The sequence below is a fragment of the Peromyscus californicus genome, unplaced genomic scaffold (genome assembly GCF_007827085.1).
Source record: "Peromyscus californicus insignis strain IS unplaced genomic scaffold, ASM782708v3 Scaffold_11__1_contigs__length_118956290, whole genome shotgun sequence".
Lineage (NCBI taxonomy): Eukaryota > Metazoa > Chordata > Mammalia > Rodentia > Cricetidae > Peromyscus > Peromyscus californicus.
The window spans coordinates 104828980-104852241 of record NW_026294402.1 but is presented as its reverse complement, the minus strand read 5'-3'; the positions used below and the strand labels follow the sequence as shown (position 1 = coordinate 104852241).

General features: G+C 38.9%; 1 protein-coding gene across 3 annotated transcripts in view; it reads right to left on the bottom strand.

The window, feature by feature from the left end:
* Setd2 (SET domain containing 2, histone lysine methyltransferase) overlaps nt 1-23262 on the bottom strand; it is a 109508-nt gene that overhangs the window by 40026 nt on the left and 46220 nt on the right. For 2 of the 3 annotated variants that reach the window (XM_052721895.1, XM_052721905.1), the window contains 3 exons: nt 22171-22833; nt 2602-2650; nt 560-740 (listed from right to left, as the gene is read on the bottom strand). In XM_052721895.1, the coding sequence (XP_052577855.1) occupies nt 560-740; nt 2602-2650; nt 22171-22833 (893 nt within the window). Of the gene's footprint in view, nt 1-559; nt 741-2601; nt 2651-19298; nt 19522-22170; nt 22834-23262 lie in introns of those variants that run through there. The other variant, XM_052721912.1, reaches the window with a different exon arrangement.

Here is a 23262-nt window from a genome sequence, read left to right as displayed (position 1 = left end):
AGAAACTGTTTTTTGTTGTTGTTAAATAAACCTGTCTTCCATTTATTTATTTTATGCATGTATGAGTAGGCACACCATAATACAGTTTTGAAAGTCAGAGAACTTGAGGGGCTTAGGTGTTTCTTTCCCTCATGTGAGACCGGAGAAAAGATCTTAGGTTGCTAAGCTTGACAATGAGATCTTTACCCACTGAGCGATCTCTGTGGCCTCATTTTCTTTTAAACTCTTTCAAAGTTTCACACACACATATATAATGAATTTTAGTGTGGCACCCTCGCATTCCCATCCTCCTTCTTTTTCCAACAAGTCCTCCGACTTAAAAAAAGTCTAATCTACTCTACTGACTGTGCAAGTGGTGTGTGTATGGGCCCCAGAGCTCAAATGTGGATGTTAACGCAGGTTTCCTCCTTTCACCAGGCATTACACGAAGGACCATCAGGTTTGGCTCCCTGACCGACTGAGCCATCTCACCAGTCCTCCACCCCTCATTTCATGTCTGTCTTTGTGACCTGACTTACAAACCTCTGGATTTGCCCAAATCAGAAAAACTCACACTCACCTGTCGTCCGGCCGTTTTGTTCCCCGTTCATAGGCAGAAGAGGGTGGCGAGAGAGAGCCCCTTCGCTTCCTCTTCTCTTTATTCTGAGTTGACTTGTCCGGGTCTCTCTCTCTTGACCTGTTAGGAGTCTTTGGAATGGTTTGATCTCTGAAGGCAGCAGCATCCCTTCCTCGTTCAGTTACTAGGGATATAAGTTATTTTTAAAGTTTATTTTAGTAGGAAAATAACACATTAAGTATATAATAAAACTTCTACCCAACACAAATGTATGGATTCTTCCCCTCATTTAGTACTGACTTTGAATTTAAAGGTTCTAGTTTTTAGTTGCTTGACATTGAGGAATGAAAACTAAATTCCTACCTCCTCATTCTAAGTCTTTAAGTAAGAAGATTTCATATGCAAGGGAAAAACTGAATTTATTATATGAAAGACTGCTCCTGAAAAAAAGGAAGATCACCCTTTGCAGTTCCCCATGTCTAGATTAGACTAGATACTTAGAAAACATTGGAGATAACCCTCAGATATTTAAGGACTGGGTATAGTGCTAATGGCCTAATGTAGGTAACCCTAGACTGGCAGCCTCTAATAACTTTACATTGATGTCACTGGTTCTACCAAGAAAAAAAATGCCCAGCACTATTTTCTTTCTTACACAAGTTCTTTATAGTCCCATGTAGGAAGTTTGGCTATGAAAAGAATAAACCAGTGGAACCTTAAAATGTGCAAAAGATATAACAATGGAGTGAAGAGTACCACATAGGTCTTTATTTAAAGTATAAAACATATGCTCATTAAAATAAGGTAAAGGCCAACACACACACACACACACACACACACACACACACACACACACACACACACACACACGGGGGGGGGGGGGTTCACTCTAGCAACACTGGGTCATTGCTAGAAGGGATTCAAGAAGCCATAACTGAATTCATTGCTTTAGTTCCTTAAAGTTTGTTAGAGACACAACGAGGCAGTAAAATCAAGAAACCATGACTACCATGGAACTTGAACATCTCTGAGCGAATCTCTGACGATGATTCTGAGCTTTCTCAGTAGTCACTGACTTCTTGACAATCTGGTTAAGACTTTTTTAGCCTTCTCTGGTAAAGTATACATATACATGCACACACAACTCTACATGTAAACAGCTAGGGGAAAACACTGCTCCACAGACCTCTAGGAATATAATACAGAGTTAATAAAGTCTACTTTGAGGTGGGAAAAATGCTCAGCAGTGAAGAGCACTTGCTGTTCTTGCAGAGGACTTGTGTTAGATTTCTAGTACCCACACAGCAGCTCACAACCATCTCAAAGTCCAGTTCCAGATAATCTGGTACTCTTTTCTGGCCTCTGAGGGTAACACACACACACACACACACACACACACACACACACACACACACACACACACACACACACAGGCACAATACCCACAAAGATAAAAGAATAATTCTTAAAAATTTTTAAGAGTCTGGCAATGGCTCAATAAGTACTTGGTGCTCTTGGAGAGGACCAGGGTTCAGTTCTCAGCACCTATTTGGTGTCTTACAACCTCCCCTAACTCCAGTTGCAGAGGCTCCTCCAGAGTCCTTTTCTGGCCTCCCACAGGCACCAGGCACTCCTATGGTAAACAGTCATGTATGTAGGCAAAGTACATATACACATAACTCTAAAAAAAATTTTTTTTTGAATGTCTACTTTAGGGCTCAGTGGTGGTGGACTTGTCTGGCATGTGGGGAACCCAAAGTTCAATCCCTAGCATGGAAGGAGCAGGAAAACAAACAAACAATCTCTATTCTACAGGGACAAATGAATGAAAGGTAAGCTACCAAAGTAACAAGTGTGAGAAACATCTCCTTTGGAAAATCCACTAAGAAAGAATATAGGGTAAGTTTCCAAACTATTACATCCAATGTTTCACTTTTCTATGTATGTTCATTTCAAAAGGAAGAAAACTAAAGTTCTTATGAGTTGCCTCCTCAGTGACCTAAAGAATTCTTATACAGCCACCTACACAGTGTTCTTCCACCTACCTGTGCTCTCCTTTTCGGTTTGACTCTTCTTTGGAATTCGATACACCTCCTAGGGGGAAAAAGGTGAGTTAATAGTTTTGGATAAAGATATGGGTTCTTTGAAACTGATAGATTTCATGACACCATAAAGGTATGGGGAGGCAGGGAAAACACAACACATGGAGAACAGATTGGTTGATATTTAATTATTCTCTAAAATCTAATACATTTGACTTTAAATAAAACAGGAACTAAGCCGGGCGGTGGTGGCGCACGCCTTTAATCCCAGCACTCGGGAGGCAGAGCCAGGCGGATCTCTGTGAGTTCGAGGCCAGCCTGGTCTCCAAAGCGAGTTCCAGGAAAGGCGCAAAGCTACACAGAGAAACCCTGTCTCAAAAAAAAAAAAAAAAAAAAAAAAAAAAAAAAAAAAAAAAAAAAAAAAAAAACAGGAACTAGCCCTATGAAAAATGAGTAAAAGGAGATGTATGTGTACATATTTTACATTTACCAAGGTTGTATTATCACACTGGCAACATAGCAGAATAAATGACTAAGGCACTGTTTCTGACAAGAATCTACTTCCTGAGAATTCTAATTCCTGAATGTACTTTGCATATATATATATTCCTGTAAAAAAAAAAAACAACAGAAGTCATCTACAGTTCCTTTACTGAGTATATTCCTAGGATAATTCTAATGTCTCACCCACCATCCTCACTAAGAACAGTAATTCAGTTATAAAAAATATTTTGAAAATTACATGTATAAAGACAATCCCTGTTAGTCAGCATATTTTTCTGTGTTGTTTATTGTTTATATGGTGCTGGGGATGAAAACCAGTCTCTCTCACACATCCCAGGCAAACATTCCACTATTGAACTATGCTTTATCCCCATTCTCACATAACCCAGAAGAGCATTTCACTATTGAACTACGCTTTATCCCCACTACCACCACATCCTTTGCATGCTAGAGAAAACAATTTAGGGTCTTTGCATACACTGGGCAATTCAGTGTATTTTTCCATGGCTGCAAAAACCTTGCTAATGAACAAATTATCTACTTTCACACAGCTGCTGAGACCGGGGGGCGGGGGGGAACTATTATTAGGTCATCAATACTCCCAAAATGGCATCTAGTATTGTACCAAAATTGATCATGAAAAATGTAAACTGTTTTTATGTCTTGAAATACATTTACTTGCCATGTAATTCTGAAGGACATGCTTTGCTGTCTGACAATTCCACATTGTTCTAGTCCACCAGGCAGTGCACGGGCACAAGTTCTTAGCCAGCTATTGAGTGAAGTAAGCCAATCAATGATAAGCTTACACATTCTCAATGGTACATGATACTCTCCCTTTACAACTGTGTCATAGTGACCACACCCATATTGCCTGGTTACCATCTGTGTAACCCAATTTTGAGAATATACTCTAAGATAATTAAACTCTTTTCACATTAAAGTTAGATCTAGTAATATTTGGAGAAAATGAGAAACAGTCTACATGTTACACAAATGAAGAAGGGTCAAGATGAAATAGTCACGCAGGGCATAGTGGTGCACGCCTTTAATCCCATCATTCGAGAGGCAGAGGCTGGTGAGATCTCCATGAGTTCGAGGCCAGCCTGGTCTACAGAGAGAGTTCCAGGACAGCCAGAGCTACATAGTAAGGCCCTGTCTCGAAAAAAACAAAAACAAAACAAAAACTCTTATTATTATATTATATGCATGCTGACAGATTATCCAATACATAATGATTATTATAATTTTATCTGTGCACTTCTCCTGTGTACAGTTATGTTCTTAAATGTATCACATGCATTATCTAATTTAAGCTTCAAAACAAACTTCTAGGGTAGAGGAGGCAGCCCAGTAGGACAGTGCTTGTCTAGTAGGTGCTAGGTCCTAGGATCAATCCCAGCACCATTCAAAAAAAAAAAAAATTGAAAAAATTCAGCTATAAAACAATACTGCACTTTATAAAAGGGCAACTTATTTGAAAGTTTAGCTACCTATTCAAGATTAGGGTGCTATGAGGTCTAACTCCAACACACTTATCTGCTTAACTAGATGACACATCTTACAGCTGACAGCATTGTTTAGGATAAAGTAACACTCTGAGATTAATGCACACACACACTTCTCCATTCTGTTAGCCCCTAGGTCCCTCCTATTTCCAGGACTTTTATTACAACTGTGACTCTTTACGCAGCTGCACAATGATTCCAGGAAGCCTTTTATATTAATAACACCCAAGACAAGCTAAATCTTTCAGTGCAGGTTTCAGAAATCTTTCTTTGTAAAAAGCTCTTCATAGAGCTGACCCACACAGTGAAAGCTGAAAACTACTCAAGTAGTTATGGGTTTTTCTTAAAAGTTCTCATACCTCCTAGCAAGAGACTCTGGGAAAAAGAACTACCTATCTGCCCTTGGCTCAGGGCACTGGGCCTCTCGCTCTTCTTGAGCTGGTTTGCCTGCTGAGAAAACAGTTCAATATGCCCCTCCCTCTTCTTCGTGGCGTCAGGGATAAATGCAGGAGGGAAAAGCTGACACTCCATTCTACCGAGTAACCAAACTTGAAGAAAAGTAAAGCTACTACCTCTCAGCAACCACCTGTACTGTAAATTAATCTGAAGAAGTTTGACAACAACTATTTGAAAATACTATGTCAATCTAGGTACTCAAAAATCCAACATGTTCATTCATAAAGAATACTTAGAATAGATATATCAAAGGACCACTTACAGATAACACAGCTTCATTCTTTTCCACACGATCCTGACATGAAATGTTCATGAAAAATGCCAAAAATAAAATATTATACAGACTTCAAAAGTTGGGAACTACCATTCTGTGATGGTATTTCATGTGCCATAGAAAATGCCTTCAAAGATTACATCAACTGCTAATTTGAAAATACATTCTGAGGCCAGTAAGATGGCTCAGCAGGTTAAGGGTGTCTCCTGGGACTCACAAAGGAGAAAAGAACTGACTGTGAAAAAAATGTCCTCCACATATGCATAGTAGTACACACACACATGATTTATTATTGTTAATATTATTATTTTTTTAAGTTTTGTGTATGTGTGTAAGTAGGCATGTGTACCTGAGCACAGGTGTCTAGAGGCCAGAGGTATTGGATACTCCTGGAGCTGAAGTTACAGGTAAGGTTGTGGGCCACCTGGTATGTGTGTGTGCTAGGAATCAAACTCAGATCTCCAGGAAGAGCAAGGGCTGTACATGCTCTTAACTGCTGGGCCACCTCTCCAGCCTAAACTACACGTTTGTTTGTTTGTTGTTTAAAATAGATTTCTTACACTCACAAAATAAACTACTACCACTGATTGTTGATAATTTAACTGTAGTAAAAATTATCAGTACTACCTAAAAATAAGCAGAACAAGTTTTATCAGTGTTATACCCATGATTTGGAGTTGAGTAACTTAATCTTCCCCTTATGAAACCAAAACCACATGGAAATGGATTATCTACTCCCTCTTACTCAATTTATGTATCAGGAGACTGAACTCCTAAAAGTGAAAATAGACTGTATCAAAGTCACATGATATTTTGAAAGATGAGAAGGAAGCAGCCTTGTGAAAACTGTGAAATTTCTTAGGATCACCCTATCTGGTAAATAAATAGTTTTACTGTATTAGCCTGACTAATAGGAAGTCCACCAGGACTGATGTCACAGTCATAGGTCAGTGAGTCTATTGAAGAAAATACTAAAATCACTTCATTTTCTTCATTCTAGTCAAGAGACTGGCATGTAAGACAGTACTATGAGTTAGGAGACTATGGTTCTGCTCTGTGTTCAAGCCTTAATCTCAGAGAGGCCAAAAAGAATCTTACTTCCTCATTCCATCCAATATTTAGATATCTTTTTTTTTTTTTTTTGAGACAGGTTTCTCTGTGTAGCTTTGGAGCCTGTCCTGGATCTCGCTCTGTAGACCAGGCTGGCCTGGAGCTCACAGAGATCCACCTGGCTCTGCCTCCCAAGTGCTGGGATTAAAGGTGTGCGCCACCCCTGCCCGGCTCTTTTTTATTTCTTTAGTGTTTAGGTAGTACTCCCAACTAACACACACAGATACACTCAAGCTGTAACTGTTGTGCCAAGAACATCTCTTCTTTCTAGCACCAGAACAGTGTCCAGCAGGTAGTCAATGCCCAATTGTTAAGTGGGTTAATAAGTGAAATTTTACTCACACAGTACTACATAAACTATCTCAAACAGTAGGGTGGTGACCAACTGTAGAGGGCTGGCTACCTGTAGAAATCTAGTTTGCTAATGTAGAAAACAAAAGGATCAACTACAGCCTAAAAGCATACACTAATACTCTTTTTCTGTATACTTGAGAAATACACTGCCTACTATGAAGGAATTCACAACAGAGTAAAAACTCTAGGAATTGGTGAATTAGCACACCTGCCATCACAGGACTTGGGAGGTAGAGGTGGGATGATCAAAAGTTCAAGATAACTTTAGCTACATAGAAAGTTCCAGGCAAACCTGGCTACCTGAGACTGTTGAAAACAACACACACCCAGAAGAATGGCAGAGACTTGGATCATGCTAAGTTTCATAAATATTTTCACACTGCTAAAGAAGAGGTTACTACTATATGTACAATACATGCAAAACAGACAAAAAGAGGTTAAGTAACTATCATGGAGCTGAGATCATCCAAGCCTCGATTTTGTACAAAACACAAACCTTTTTGTTTTATGGAGACAGGGTGTCCCATAGTGCAAGCTAACCTCAAACTCAGTGTAGTTGAGGATGACTTTGAACCCCTAATTCTCCTGCCACTACTTCCAGTGTGTTGGAATTATTTTCTATGACAGAAAGGGTACCTCATCATTTTCATTCTGTTTTTGCTTCTAACCATAACAAACTTTTTATTTAAATAGAAAAATCTCCAAATAAACTAACTCAGATTTTGCCTGGGACCAATGCTCAAATTCATCCAATCTTTATTACACCACAATATTTCTGAAACAAAAAATCCTAGAAGGCAAATTTAGAGATGTCTACCTGAATGTTCTATCTTTAACTTGAAACAAGAACTATCCCAAGTCGGTTATTAAAGTTGAGGTATGTGTTTATGTGCTAAGACATTTCTAGTTTTTGTGAAAATGTTTCTGCATTTGGGTATAATATTATCTATCTATATATATATATAATCTATATATATATATAATATCTATATACACAAAAGAACCTAGAGTAAGAGGAAATAAGCTCTGGCTTTAAAAATGTGATCACACAGAACAAAGAATCAGACTCGGACCCTCCCCTTGCAAGGCGAGCACTTTACCAACTGACCCGTCTCCACAAAGCCCCCAGTCTTTTCTTTTTCAATATAGAGGCTTGCTTTGTCAAATGAGAGGCTGAAAAACAAAATTTAAAGGATAAATTTCAGAAGTTCTACATCTTAAAAAAGGAAATTCAACAGGTCAAAGGAAGAAAAGATAATTCTGTGGGAGAAAAAAATACAAAGGTGCTGAATAGATGGCTCAGCAGTTAAATGCATGTACTATTCTTGAAGAGGACCCAAGTTCAGGGGGTTTGACACCTCTGCCTCCTCAGGTATCTGCACTGACATACACATATACACACAGACAAACACATTAATGATACATTTTCAATTAAAAAAAAAAAGCAAGAAAGAAACAATATTAAGAAAAAAGCTATAGGCTAAAAGACAGTCATTTTATCTTATGGCAAAAGGATTTGGAGAAACTACCACAAGAACTGAAATTGCACGGGATAGGCAGGAATGCAGCTCAGTTGGCAGAATGCTTGCCTGGTATGGACAAAACTCGGGCACCACACAGCCAGGTATAGTGGTGCACTCCTATAATCCCAGCACGTGGGAGGTGGAGGAGGATGATCATAGATGAGGTTCACATCCTAAGCTATGCAGTGTGTTTGAGGCCAGCAGAGATAAATAAGAAACAGTCTCCAAACAAAACAAAACAAAAACAAACCCAACACACAATTATCTTTTTCTCATAGGTCTGGGCAATAGGGTGGAAACTGAAACCAGGTCCTTGAGCATGTCAGAGGTATGCTCTACCACTAAATACATTGCCAGGTCCAATATCTTCATTCTAGAGGAAAACTTTTATAAATGATAACTATATATCTGCCAAACAAAAGGGAATAAATTAAAGGCATTTCTTAGATCTTCCAGAAGACGATGCTAAAAAGCCTCCACAAAGACTGTAGGATGAGAGACTTAAGTTATAAATTCTGTGTCACATACACTAATTGTCAATAGTATGTACTGCACCATACTACATAGTTAAAAATTATTTATCTGAGAGAATGAAACATGAGTTTTGGAATATTAAGTGAATTCTCCAGCACTTATTAGGAATTCAACATTGTGAAACATTTCTTTTATGTAGTTATCTAAGAGATAGCATCATATAAAACATCTAAAAAACACTCAGATTGCTTTTCAAATGAGTCAAATTTTTGAAAAAGGTTGTATTAAGAATAAAAGTATCCCTGAAGCTATTAGTAGAAATTAGTATTGCAACATGAAGCATCAGCTTATGGGAGATTTTGCCTTGAATCTGAAAAAGTACGAGAGAGAGCCAAAGGAATGCTGAAAATAGACATATGAAATTCAGAATCCAAATCTTTGGCTAACGTGAGAGATCTATAATATGGAAAAGTCTTAAAAAATAACAATGACGGCTAGAGAGATGGCTTAGTGGTTAAGAGCACTGGTTGCTCCTCCAGAGGACCCAGGTTCAGTTCCCAGCACCCACACAACAGTTCACATCTGTCTGTAACTCCACTTCCAGGGCTTCTAACATCCTCACACAGACATGCATGCAGACAAAACACCAAAAAAATTTTTTTAATTATATTAAAACAAACAAACAAAAACAAAACGTGGGGGTGGGGGTGCACACCTTTAATCCCAGCACTTGGGAGACAGAGGCAGGTGGATCTCTGAGAGTTCGAGGCCAGCCTGGTCTATAGAGTGAGTTCCAGGACAGCCAGGGCTATACAGAGAAGTGCTGTGGGATGTCCTGTATGCTGTAAATATATGTTGCTCTGCTTGATTGATAAATAAAATGTTGATTGGCCAATAGCCAGGCAGAACAAGGAGGAGGAGAATGATGGGAGGTGGAAGGCTGAGGCAGGGAGACACTGCCAGCCGCCACAAGAAAAAGCATGATATAAGATACTGGTAAGCCACGTGATACGTGGCAAGGTATAGATTGATATAACAGCTAGCAAGAAGCCTGCTGCAGCCATACAGTTTATAAGTAATATAAGTCTCTGTGTGTTTTAATTGGGTCTGAGCGGCTGCAGAAGCCAGGTGAACACAGGAATACTCCAGCTACAGAGAAACTCTGTCTTGAAAAGCAAAACAAAACAAAACAAAAAACAATGTAAGTATGGGTACTGTAAGAAATTGCCACCAAAAAAAAGTTACACAGGAAAACAAGTTGATTTGAAAGAAAACTAAGATGAAAGAGAGGAAAGTCTTTGTTTATTAATTTGTTTCCTCATTCTTATTTGTTTGTTTTTGGTTTTCTTGAGACAGGGTTTCTCCATGTAGTCCTGGCTTCCTGGAACTCACTATGTAGATCAGGCTGGCCTTGAACTCAGAGATCTGCTTGCCTCTGCCTCCCTAGGATTAAAGGCACACGTCATCACAACAGGTTGTTTTCTCATTCTTAAACTGTTGAACACATTACCTACTATTACTAAATTGCATGACCTGCCTCCCCACCCCACCCCCCCAGCAATTCCTAAAAGTACTTGGAAGCTTCTCACAAAACAATAGAGTACTTTGATAAAACATCCTACCTATTAGGAAGGCTGAGGCAAAAAGACTGAAAGTTCAGGACCAGCCTAGACTACAGAGTGAGTTAAAGACAGCCTGGGCAATGAGTAAAACAAACCCTGTCTCAAACTAAAACCTACAAAAAGGGCTGGGGATATAAACCAGTGGTAAAGGGCTTGCCTACCATGTATAATGTCCCTGAGTGCTTCTCCGTACCATCCTTCCCCCACAACAACAAAAATCACAAACGAGCTGCTAGGAATATATTATAAAAGGTGAATTATAATGAAGTATGCAACAATTCCTAAAACATTTTGGAAAAACTGAGGATATAGTGAAGTGCTTGTCTACCATGTACAAAGCCCTGGGTTTAACTATAAACGAAATAATTTTTCTAGAAATGAAAAAATACTTAAATACTGACTATTCCTGAGTCAAAGCACTTATCAGAACAAAATAATGTATGGTATCTGTTCTGTGATAAGAGGTGTATTTTATGTTAAGGTATGTGCATGTGTGCATATGTGTGTCTGAGCACACAGGAAACACAGGTCAACCAACCTGCTATCTTTCTCTAGCTCTCCACCCTTTTTCCCCCTTCTTTCTTTTTTGAAGACAAGGTCACTCACTGAATGTGGGGCTTGCCAATTCAGCTACGCTGGCTGGCCAACGAGCCCCCAGGATCCGCCTTTCTCCACCCACACATGCTGGGGTTACAAGAAAATTCCACACGTCCCACTTCTTTTACAGGACTGACACGCTCAAGTCCTCAGGCCGTGCAGCAAGCCCTGGACTCACTGACCCATCGTCTCCCAAGCCCAGCGGGTGCATTCTGAAGAGCTGGACTATTTCTCCTTGGTGGCCACCAAATCTCTTTTTCCTAAGCACTTTCCTAAAAGACAACAGCAACTCTGCGAGAAGCAAGTCCCAGAGTCGCTGCTGAAGACTAGACAAAAAGGAGAGGATAAAGAGATACAAAATATGAACAACAAAGACATGGAAACTGAAGGTAAAGTACCAACTTCACGTAAAAACAGAATCCCAAAAAAGAAGGAAATAGTTTTAGAAATAGTGACAATATGCTTTGCAGGACTGAAGAAATATAAAATACTTCTGACTACAAATGTCAAAAGAATAAAACAGGTAATTAAAAACTATGACTTAATAAGTCTATCCCTGGGAAACTGCTTGTCAGAAAGATTTGACTGGAAAAAATTACAAAGAGGACTTTGGGGGCCCTTGTTACCAAGTCTGATGACCTGAATTTGATTCCGGACACCCACACGGTGGAAGGAGAAAACTGACTCCTACGATCCGCCCTCTGGTCTTTCACATGTGCACCATGGCATGTACACAAGCCTAAGCATCCACATGCATGTGTGCACACACACACCCCCCACACGGAATAAAGAGTATAATAAAGAAGGCTTTGAAGATAACATGCTCATCTAGAGACAGGAAGTAAAGTGACAGAGGGGAGCAGCACAATGTGCTGCCCCTTTTCATTCATTCTTTATTTTGGTGCTGGGCTGAACCCAGGGCTGTACATGCCAAGCATGAGTTCTACCACTGAGCTGTTCTCATGGCCTCATCTGTTTATTCTTTTAGAGGCCTCTAAACAGACATTTTTATGTCTAACTCCAGATAACTGAGCACCCAAGAAGTGAAAAATAAGTAAGGGGCTGGAGAGATGGCTCAGAGGTTAAAAGCACTGACTGCTCTTCCAAAGGTCCTGAGTTCAATTCCCAGCAACCACATGGTGGCTCACGACCACCTGTAATGAGATCTGGTGCCCTCTTCTGGCCCACAGGGATGCGTGCAAGCAGAACACTGTATACATAACAAATAAATAAATAAATAAATCTTAAAAAAAAAAAAAAGAAAAAGAAAAACAAGTAAGGTCCATTCTCAGTTTTCATCTACTAAGTACCACCTATCTCACTAAAACAGATGACAATATCTGCACTGGTCAGAATGTGGTATTACAGATACACACACACACACACACACACACACACACACACACACACACAAATAGTATGTTGATTTCCCCTGAGAACTACCACAGAGACAGAGTAGGAAAGAAACATTTCACTATATGCACTTTATAGCACATACAAGAATGACCTTTCTCAAACAGAAAACATCACACATCTCAGAAGCAGCTCTAGGTATAGTCCAAAGGATTGGTCCTGCACACTGAACATGTTCCTGATGAAGACCTGGTTCCTCAAGAGGCAACTGCTAAATGCTGCTGTTTGGCAGAGTCCTTACTTCATTGTGCATTGACTGAAGCTTGTTTTTCTCACCCCACCTTCTCAAGCTCTGCCCATCCTGACTACAATTAAATGCTTGCTTATATATTTGATATAATTTATATACTTATATATTTTATTCCATATATATCTGCTGGGCTTAAGTTAAATCATGAAGCATTGAAAGGTAACAGCGAACACAGTTTCTGCTGTCAAAGATTCAAAGTCCAGTACCAAATACTTGTACAGGAAAGAAAACAAAAAGCATATTCAAATAGAATAACAATCATTAATGAGTAATCAGAGTCATGACTAAATGTTTCTCCAATTTTAGATTTGTTTTTCTGGCCAAATTAAATCCAGATCTAAGATTTTTCCTCACACTTTTCAAATGTAATCGTATCTGCTATAATGTTTTAAACATGAAACTCACCACAGGTAGCCGGGCAGTGGTGGTGCATAAACGCCTTTAATCCTAGCACTCAAGGCTGAGAGGCAGGCTGATCTCTGTGAGTTCCAGGCCAGTCTGGTCTACAGAGTGAGTTCCAGGATAGCCAGGGTGACACAGAGAAACCGTTTCTCAAAAAACCAAAAAAAAAAGCAAAAAGCAAACAAACAAAAAAATCACCTCATTACAGTGTTCCTGAACTTAAGAGTGGGCCCTACTGATGCCCAGTCATCCAGAAAACACCTTTTACGAGAACACAACTCCTTCCTCTCCCATCCAACACCTACACACATTCTTGTGAGAGAAGCTGCTCTAGCTGCAAGTCCTGACAACAGAAAAGCTGAGATACGCATGTGCCTTCAGAAGTTATGATGTCCTTCAACGGTCAACCACAGATCCCAGGCTGAAAAGCACTACAACATTAAGGGTGAGTGGACACTTGAGCAAACACTGAGGTCATGGTTGCTACACCTGCAGAAAGAATCTCACTAGTTTCTAAATCAGACGCAAATTGAAAAGGTGTGTGACAGATATTTACCAACAAGTACACAATTCTATGGGCTGCTAGGCAAGAACCAAGAAATCAGTATTATTTGGGGCAGAGTAAAGACCAGATGAATATAAGGTTTAAATCAGAAGATCCTAGTAGGCTCACTCAACCACAAGCTAAGTCCTAACTTGATGGTCCTTAGGTTTTGCAGCTAATAAAAATATCACCACATACCTCACAGGTTGAAAAGATCACATTATAATCTATGTAAATATTGTCTGATTACCTATCAAACACAAAACTCACACTAGAGATTAAAGAAGTAATATGTGGTGTATCATGGACTTCACTGTTTCACTCACGTATTTACAAAGTGCCAAACTACAATATGTAACAGGCTCTTCACAGAGACTAAGTAGACAGAATACTGGGGAGGGGGACCACAGGGGCCAAGACAAAAGCCACCACTGCCTTTGCTTCAAGACCACTGTGAGATGTCATTGCTATGACTGGAAAGGATGTGAAGAGAATATACACAAAGGGCAGAAAAAAAAAATACTGTCTCGGAAAACAAGAATCATTTTCTATGGGAAAGGAAGAAACTTAGAAGAGAAATCTAAAAGAAAAGTACGTGTTTTAAGAAAAAAGAGAAAGTACAAGGATAGTAGAAGCTGACCATGACTGCTGGCTGGACTAGACTGATCTGAGAGCAAACTGCAGACATGGGTGGAGATCAGAATATGTTGTACCTGCAAGCTACATTAAGAAAAATGTAACCAACAGTGTAGATGTGGAACCATTTAAAAACTTTTTAAAGGACACTGATATGAACAAAGTTGTACTTCCAGAAGACTATCCTAGATGCCGAGTACATCATCGACTGTTAGGAGAATACAATTAAGAGGGAACTTACTCATCCAATACTACAAAGATACTGTAAGAAACAAACTCTCATTATAACCATTAAGAAACGATCCAGGTCGCTGGGCAGTGGTGGCGCACGCCTTTAATCCCAGCACTCGGAAGTCAGAAGCAGTCAGATCTTTGCGAGTTCGAGGCCAGCCTGGTCTACAAAGCGAGATCCAGGAAAGGTGCAAAGCTACACAGAGAAACCCTGTCTCGAAAAACCAAAAAAAAAAAAAAAAAAAAAAAACGATCCAGAGCCAAGTGGTGCGGTGGTGCACGCCTTTAATCCCAGCACTCAGGAGGCAGAGCCAGATCCAGGACAGGCACCAAAACTACACAGAAAAACCCGGGGGGAGGGGGGGACCATCCAGGTAACATGTGGTAGTCCATGATTATTATCCCAGCACTCAGGAGACAGAGGCACAAGGACCATCAGACTAAGTGTGATGTCAGGCTGGTGTACAAAGCAAGTTCCAGGTCAGCCACATTGCAAGATCCCATTTCAAAAGTAAAAAACATTAAATGGCCCTTTAACATCCACACAAGTATTCTTTTTTGCAGGTAATTTTTTCTCCCAGAGCTGAGGACTGAACCCAGGGCCTAGCAAGTGCTCTACCACTGAGCTAAATCCCTAACCCCTACAAGTAATTTTTATAATGTGTTAAGACTACTATAAAAGAAGAGTTAAAAAAACAAAAGATATTCTAAACTAGGTGAACAGTATGTCTGAAGACATGGAAAAGTGAATATATATGAACAGATGACATGGCTCATGTGAAAGTAAAATTGTTGGGCAAGATCAGACAGACATAATGGTCATTTCTATAGGCTTTGTTCTTCAGGTACTTAATTAACACTGGGTTTGTTTGTTTGTTTTTGGTTTTTGAGACAGGCTGGCCTCAAACTCACAGAGATCTGCCTGCCTCTGCCTCCCAATTAACACTGTTTTTAAGGGGGTTATGCAATGCTACTACAGAGTCCTCTGAATCTCACTACAATTCTAAAAGATACTGAAGGATAAGATGTTGAAAGCAAAGAATGAGAGCAAGAACAAATAAGAGTCTGCTGGAAGAGTAAAAGCAAGACAAGACAGGGGTCTGCAATAAAAGTGTTAGACCAGATACTAAATGATCTATTTAACCTGTAGGACAAAAGACAAAAGAAATCCACTTATTTGTGTGAATGTATGTACGTATGTATGGGCGTGCAAGCCGTAACACACATATGGAGTGCAGAGGACAAGGCTTGGGAGTTGGTTCTCTCCATTGTGTAGAATCCAAGCATCAAACTCAGGTGGTTCCTCAGTGCCGGTTGAAAATATATATATATATTTTTTTTGTTTGTTTTTTTTTGTTTTTTCGAGACAGGGTTTCTCTGTAGCTTTGCGCCTTTCCTGGGACTCACTTGGTAGCCCAGGCTGGCCTCGAACTCACAGAGATCCGCCTGGCTCTGCCTCCCGAGTGCTGGGATTAAAGGCGTGCGCCACCACCGCCCTGCCTGAAAATATATTTTTAATTTAAAAGGTTACATATATAAAACTTCCCACAAGAAAGAATGAGTACTTGAAAAAATGGTTAATTAAGAGCTGGGGAAGGGCAAGTGTAAACTGAACCTGGAACAGCATGGCATGTCAGAAATTTTAAAACAGAAACACATCAAAATGATACAAGAAAGAGTTTTCACAGGCTAAATATGAGGCAATTTAAGCATCAAGTGTTGAAATTAATGCAGCATAATCCACCAAATAAAACAAGAATCCATGAATCTAAAAATACTGTTAGGCAATCATCAGTGACTCAAATAACTTAGTGCTGAATTCCATGGACACATTCAAAGAAAAATACCACTGTACATATTTCCAAAGCTGCTCATATGCAGGTTTTGGTTTTTGTTTTGTTTTGATCTAGTAAATAAGGGGAGACAGTGTCTCAATGTATAGTCAAATGGGTCTGGAATGATCTCTGTGGCCCAGGCTGGCCTGGAACTCATGACCCTTCTGCTGTACCCTATCTCTCCCAGTGATGGGATTACAGGCATGGGCCACCATTCACAGGTGTATAGTAACTTTGGAGAAGCCCAGTAGACACTCCAGGGATGTGATTAAAGCTGACAATGTCAGTCATAGAACCAGTGAGTACTATGAGAACAGCATGGTAATATTCCTGATAGGAACACATATCTTTTTTTTTTTTTTTTTTTTTTTCTTTTGAGACAGGATTTCTTGATGTAGTACTGGTTGTCCTGGAACTCACTCTGTAGACCAAGCTAGCCTTGAACTCACAGTAATCAACCTGCCTCTGCCTCTCAAGTCCTGGGATTAAAGAAAAAGAAAAAAGGAAGGGGCTGGAGAGATCGCTCAGCGGTTAAGAGCACTGATTGCTCTTCCAGAGGTCCTGAGTTCAATTCCCAGCAACCACATGGTGGCTCACAACCATCTGTAATGAGATCTGGTGCCCTTTTCTGGCATGCAGGCATACATGCAGACAGAACACTGTATACATAATACATAAATAAAATGTTTAAAAAAAAATTCAGAGAAAATTATAGTGAAAAATTGGGAAAATTTTAACATTGTAGAATCTGAATCAAGGTCTTGGAAAAATTTTTAGCCAATTTTCTATGTATTTATCACTAGAATATCAATTTCATGCAGAATGCATACAGAACATTCTTAGATGTTTCTAAGTCTAAAATTTTATTTGAAATTAAAAATTCACTAACTAGAAAATTTTATGTGGCTTAATCTACACTGGAAAAGTCTCAAGTTACTGACTGGTTTGATCATGGTCCTGAGAAACAACAACATTCCTTAGAGGTCTTTTCTCACTAGGAAGTTCTTTCTATAATGTCTACTATTCTTCTGCCTCTCATATAGTCCTACACTTGAACTATCTTTTCCTAAATAAAGTTAAGATATAACAACAAAAACTAACTTCACAGGCAATAGAAACATGACAACTGTTTTTGGGAAAACAGATTTAATAGCTCACCAAAACATGTAAAGTCAAAGTGACTTTGTTTAGTAAGATGTTTAAAGCAGCCAAATCCTGTGTTTTATCATTGAAATAGGTATTGGTAAACTTTTTCTGTAAAGGACAGGACAAATATGACAATTTTTATAATCTATCCCGTCTCTGTGGCAATTACCAAAGTCTACCACTATAGCAGTCACAGGCAATGTATAAACAAGCAAGCATGGGGCACAGCCACACTTAAAAACAAAACAGGTAGTGTCCCAAATCTCTAATTGGTATTTTTGTCTTTTGAGACAATGTCTTACTATGTAGCCAGGCTGGTGGCTTCCAACTCATGATCCTTTTCCCTCAGCCTCTGGGGGATTACAGGCTAATCACCAAACAAGCTGCATTACTATTCAGATAAAAGTAGTTTAGGTAACAAAATGGACCACAAAATAAAAAGTGACCTCAGCAAGGGATGGTGCAGCGAAGCAGCTGCAATAGCGAGTTCCAGGTCAGCAAGAACTACATAGTGAGACCCTACCTTAAATAAAATAAAATAAAAATTGTGTGTGTGAGCTCACTGCTGAGAGTTGTGGCACATACCTATTATACACACCTTTAATTCTAGCATCTGCATTATTATAGCTAGACCTTGTCTCTCACCAAATAAATAAATAAATAAATAAATAAATAAATAAATAAGAAAGGGAATGGACGAACTAACCATTTTTAAACCATTTTTGCCTTTTAAAAAACAAACTTAAAAAAGGTTCTCAATGCAGCACTATCTATCAAAAGCAGCATTTCCTGGAGGTGACTCTATACAGGCTCATGTGCTCTTTATCCTTCTACCCTATAGACCTATCACATTTATCACAGAAGCTCAGGACACACAACTTCATTTCCACATGTACAAATCTTTGTTATAGACCATACCAGTGGTGGAGTGCAATTTCACCGACTCAAAACCATTCAGGTTTGGTAAATAGTTCAACTTTCTATAAAAAGTTTAATGTTGAGTTTTCTGACCAAATAGTGTTTTTTTTTTTTTTTTCCTTTTTTGGTTTTTTGAGACAGGGTTTCTCTGTGTAGCTCTGGCTGTCTTAGAGCTCACTATGTAGACTAGGCTGGCCTCAAACTCCCAGACTCACCTGCCTGTGCCTTCCAAGTACTGGGACTAAAGGTGTGCACCATCACCCCAGGCTAAAATAGTGTATTTCTAAGCTAAAGGTAGTGTCTACAAAAAGATGGAGTAAGAGAGTAAGAGTAGCGATTAAGAAGTACTAACTTATTACTTATAGGAAGCTTCTGTCCCTAAATCATCTAATTCAGGTAGAAATAGGACTACCCAAGGGGACCAGAAGGCAAGATGCACATCCTATATCTAAGTGTTTGTAAAGAAGGCCTTAACTTACTAATTATTATAATCTCTTGATGTTAACAGTAATTGAAACTGCCAAATTCCTGAGAACATTACCTCCTTTTCATAATGATCCAAGTGAATGAGGATTTTCCCAGTCAAGTTATAATTAATAATCAATTGTAACTGCTGTTTGCCTTGTGACATCAAGGCTACATTTTCAGAAGGACAGATGATACAGTTCTTTCACATAAAAATAGATGCACATGTCCCTGTTAAAAATGTATGTGAAGATGAACACGTTTGTGAGTGCAATGTGCTAGGTGACGTGAGGGCTACTTTAGGAGGAATGTGATAGAAATGCCTTGCAAGCCTCGTCAGTGATCCTATGTATATAAGGTATAGAAAAAGAAGCTCACTTAATCCTTTCTCGCCAGAAGTAGGGATTTTCCCGGAACGACAACAATTGTTGGCAATGAACGCACCAAATTAATGCCGGCGCCAGTGAGTTAACCACCTCTGTCCTCTTTTCACCTATTATATCTGTCATGCATCATCCAACTTCCCAACCATCTTCCTGTTTCTTCACAGAACGCACGCTAGGTTCTCGTTTTTCTTCAGCACGAAGTTGGAAATGGAGTTGAGAAAAGGAGACACATGGTCAGCTGGTGATGTTAACAAGCTCCTTGCTGCCCTGAGAAGCTAGATGGAAATGGTTCAAGTTACAAAGGGGATCATCATCAGATCTGGGAGGACAAAGAGTAATTCATGAAGCTTCATTCCCTTCCCTCCCACCCTTTTACATTTTATTGATGATCCCTATAGTCTGTCTTCAAAGCAAAACCAAGATTAAAGAGTATGAAGTAATCCTGTTCAGTTCTTTATTCCATCCAATGTAGAACGGACAACTGGAATGCATGTCCAGTAATGTTATAGTAGCCCCTTAAGATCAGGAAGAGTCAGAGTGGCCAAAACAACCACAATCAATGCTTTGTAGTATGAACTAAATATCAGCAACTAACACAGTAGTTGGTGCTTAGTAAGGTTGAAAGAATAAAACACTTTCTTTTCAGCTAATGTCTACTTGAACACATAGGTGAAATCAGACAGAAGTAGTTAACTCTTTCAATGCCGGATAGTATGGTACACAATAATCACATTAGATTAGTATGTTTCTCCAAAAAATGTACAATTTATCAACTCTTGATTTTAGATTCCTAGCCAAATGCCACCTGAAGTATTTTTTTAACTTAAAAGACAACAGTAATCAGAGTTTAGAAACCAGACACATGGTAAATGCTAATGAAAATAAGAATTAACAACCCCGGCACCACCATGTAACAAAAGCATCATAGTTCACAGTAAGCAAAGATGTCTCTCAGCAATGCAATGCCCAAACAAGTTTGAAAAAGAAAAGAGTTTTCCTTAATGGCTCCTCTGATGTCAAAAAGTCAGATAAATGTATCAGATAAATGCAAAGTATAAAATCTAAGAATTTATTTTATTTTAAATATCAATAAAAATGTAAACCTAAAGCCACGAAGATCATTAACCTATATTCAAAGGATAAGAAAAGTATTTTGTAGGCCTGAATAATGGGTGTTCAAAGAGTAAGGTTAATTATTCCAATTATATCTAAATAGTCTAAACACATCCCAGAGAGTAAATCACATATTTACAATTAAACATACAAACTACTACACAGAGAATCAAAAGCCTTACATCTTATAGATTTTAAGACAAGTGTATGAGATTCTAACAACCTGAGAAATGCTGACCGGATACTTCTCAGCAAACCACTGGCTTTACAACAGCATTCTCTCGTCTATCAAACTTCAGCTTTCCATGGTTTCCCTGAGTCCACTTGTGTACTTGACTTGCTTCTACTCTATCTTTACTACTAAAGTATCTTCATCATGCAGGCTCCGCTCCACAAACAGCAGAGGAACTGCTTCTAGGACCCTTGTGCTGCCACAAAGCAGGCTTTACATAAAGGTCCAACAAGTGACCATCCTAGGATCTCTCATTTAACCGCAATTCCTATTCCTGTGGTTATACACGGCATCATAAAAAGACTTACTATGAACACTCCTTTTATATTTATAAAATAAATTCAGGTTTCACATTAAATAAAGCTGAGTTTATGCTAAATTTTAAGTGATCAAACAGTAACTTACATAAGTAAGAACACAGACTGGTATCTGAAAAGGTCTCAACAGAGTGAACAGGAAGCACCTCACACAACCAAATCATTACTCATTGGGTTCCGTCTAAGTTCCACTGGGTCAAATCACATAACCTAATGTGATGAGCTTTGTAGTTTCACCTTGCTTAAAAAAAAAAAAACCTGGATTGCTATTTATCTGATTGTTTCAACTCCAAGAGAAGAAAGGAGGAACAGAAAAATAAAAGGTAGGAAATAACTTGTTCCTGTGTTCTTGTAGGGTTCTCAAAACCTGGATCCCAGACCCAGAGCACTTGTAATTGAAGTGAACCATTAGTTCTAATAGGCTCAAATTTTTATACATTCATATTCATTCAAGATCCAGACTGGGTTTTCTGAAAGGCAAATTCTACACATCTTATTGCATTCCTTATCAAGAATACACACACACACACACACACACACACACACACACACACACACACACACACACATATCTGCCTGCCTCTACCTCCAAAGGCATGCACCACCACTGCCTGGTTAGTTATTGAGATAGGGTCTCTGTGTTTGTAGCCCTGGCTTTCCTAGAGCTCACTATGTAGACTCATAGATCCTCAGGCCTCTGCCTCCCCAAGTGCTGGGATTAAAGGTGTGCAGCACCACCCTTGGCTTCCCCTCCTTTAGATGTTTCGTTTAAAAAAAAAAAGAACTTAAGCACAGGCCTATTTCAAAAACAAAAGCAAATAAAATAAACTAGTGCCATGTGTTTTTTCTAGAATAAAATTTCATAATCATTTTATAGTGTTAAGTTCCTAAATTATCAAGGGATTCCAATTAATTTCATTGTTTATTTTCTATTAACCCATTCAATTGATTTTAAATTAATTTAAACATCTGCTGTCACTACATACAGAGTAAGTTTAACAGTAAAAGGATTTTGTTTTGTTTTGTTTTACATGAAGAGCCCTTGAATTAGTAAAATCACCAATACCATATACTTTTCTCAGTGAGAGAAAACACATATGCATAATAGTTTGACTTATGGCTCTTAGAAAGACTTAAAGAACACCTGAGACACATTTATCACTACCTGAGAGATTACAGTCCATTTATCACAAATACTCATGGCTAGAAATGTTTTATTTAGGTTTGCAGCACTCTGAATCTGAATTTAAGTGTTTTCTTACCTTTAGATCTTTCCAACTGTCTAGCAGCTTGGTGGCCAAATCACTTATATCCACTGTTTTATCTGGCGGTTCTTGGCTTCTCTCACTTTCAACATCAGACACGCCCTCTTCTTCATCTTGGGACGGTGTTTCCTCAGCAATGGTTTCTTCCAGTTTTGTGCCACTGCTTTCTTTGAGCTCTGTCTCAGTGTCAGCCTCTGGTTCGGATGTGGGTAATTTACTGACTTCGATGGTGGTTTCGCTCTCAACTTTGGGCTCACACAGCTGCTGTGGTAGGAGTTGTTGTGACTGCAAGTCATCATCTTCTTCTACAGTGACAGTTTCTAATTGATCAAGGTCCTCCTTGCCATCCTTGCATTCTAGCTCACTGGTTACATCTGAGATTGCACTGTCCATGCTATTTTCACTGATAATTTTAAGTCTGCGAAACATGAGTTTCTTGGGAGTCTCTGTATCCACTTCTGTGCTCAGCTTGATGGAAGGATCAGGCGTATTAAGTGGTGTGTGAGCACGTGATGTATTCTCACTAGAATATCCATCGCCTTCACTTAACTGAGGGACAGCAGTCTTGGTCTGAGACCAACGCTGAATAATTGGAAGTACTTTGCTTTCTTCCAACATATTTTTAGTAGGAATGGGCAAATGCTCCAAAGTCTTTATAATCTGATTAAACATAATAAAAAATTAATCATATCATTTGTACAGCTAACCTTTCACACAGGTAAGGACTCACAGAAGAAATACTACATTTGGGGCATTGTCTTACTAAATTAAGACCTATGTCTTCATAAATATAGAGGCAGTTGAAGGTTATAACATTATTTCCTTTTAAGAAGGAAGAAAAACTTTTAGTCTGATCTACAATAAAAAAAAGTACAGAGTACTGACGTAACGACTACTCACACCACTAAGTGTGACCTATAAATACTCTCTGCAAGGAAGGAATTCCCAAAACTATGCAGCTTAAAAGAAAGTACTAGACCTCACCAGTCTTTTTCTATAAAATTCCCCGTTACTACAACAGAAGTTTGGGAACTATGCAACACCATGAATTTAAATGATAATTTCCACACTTAAAAGATTCAAATATAG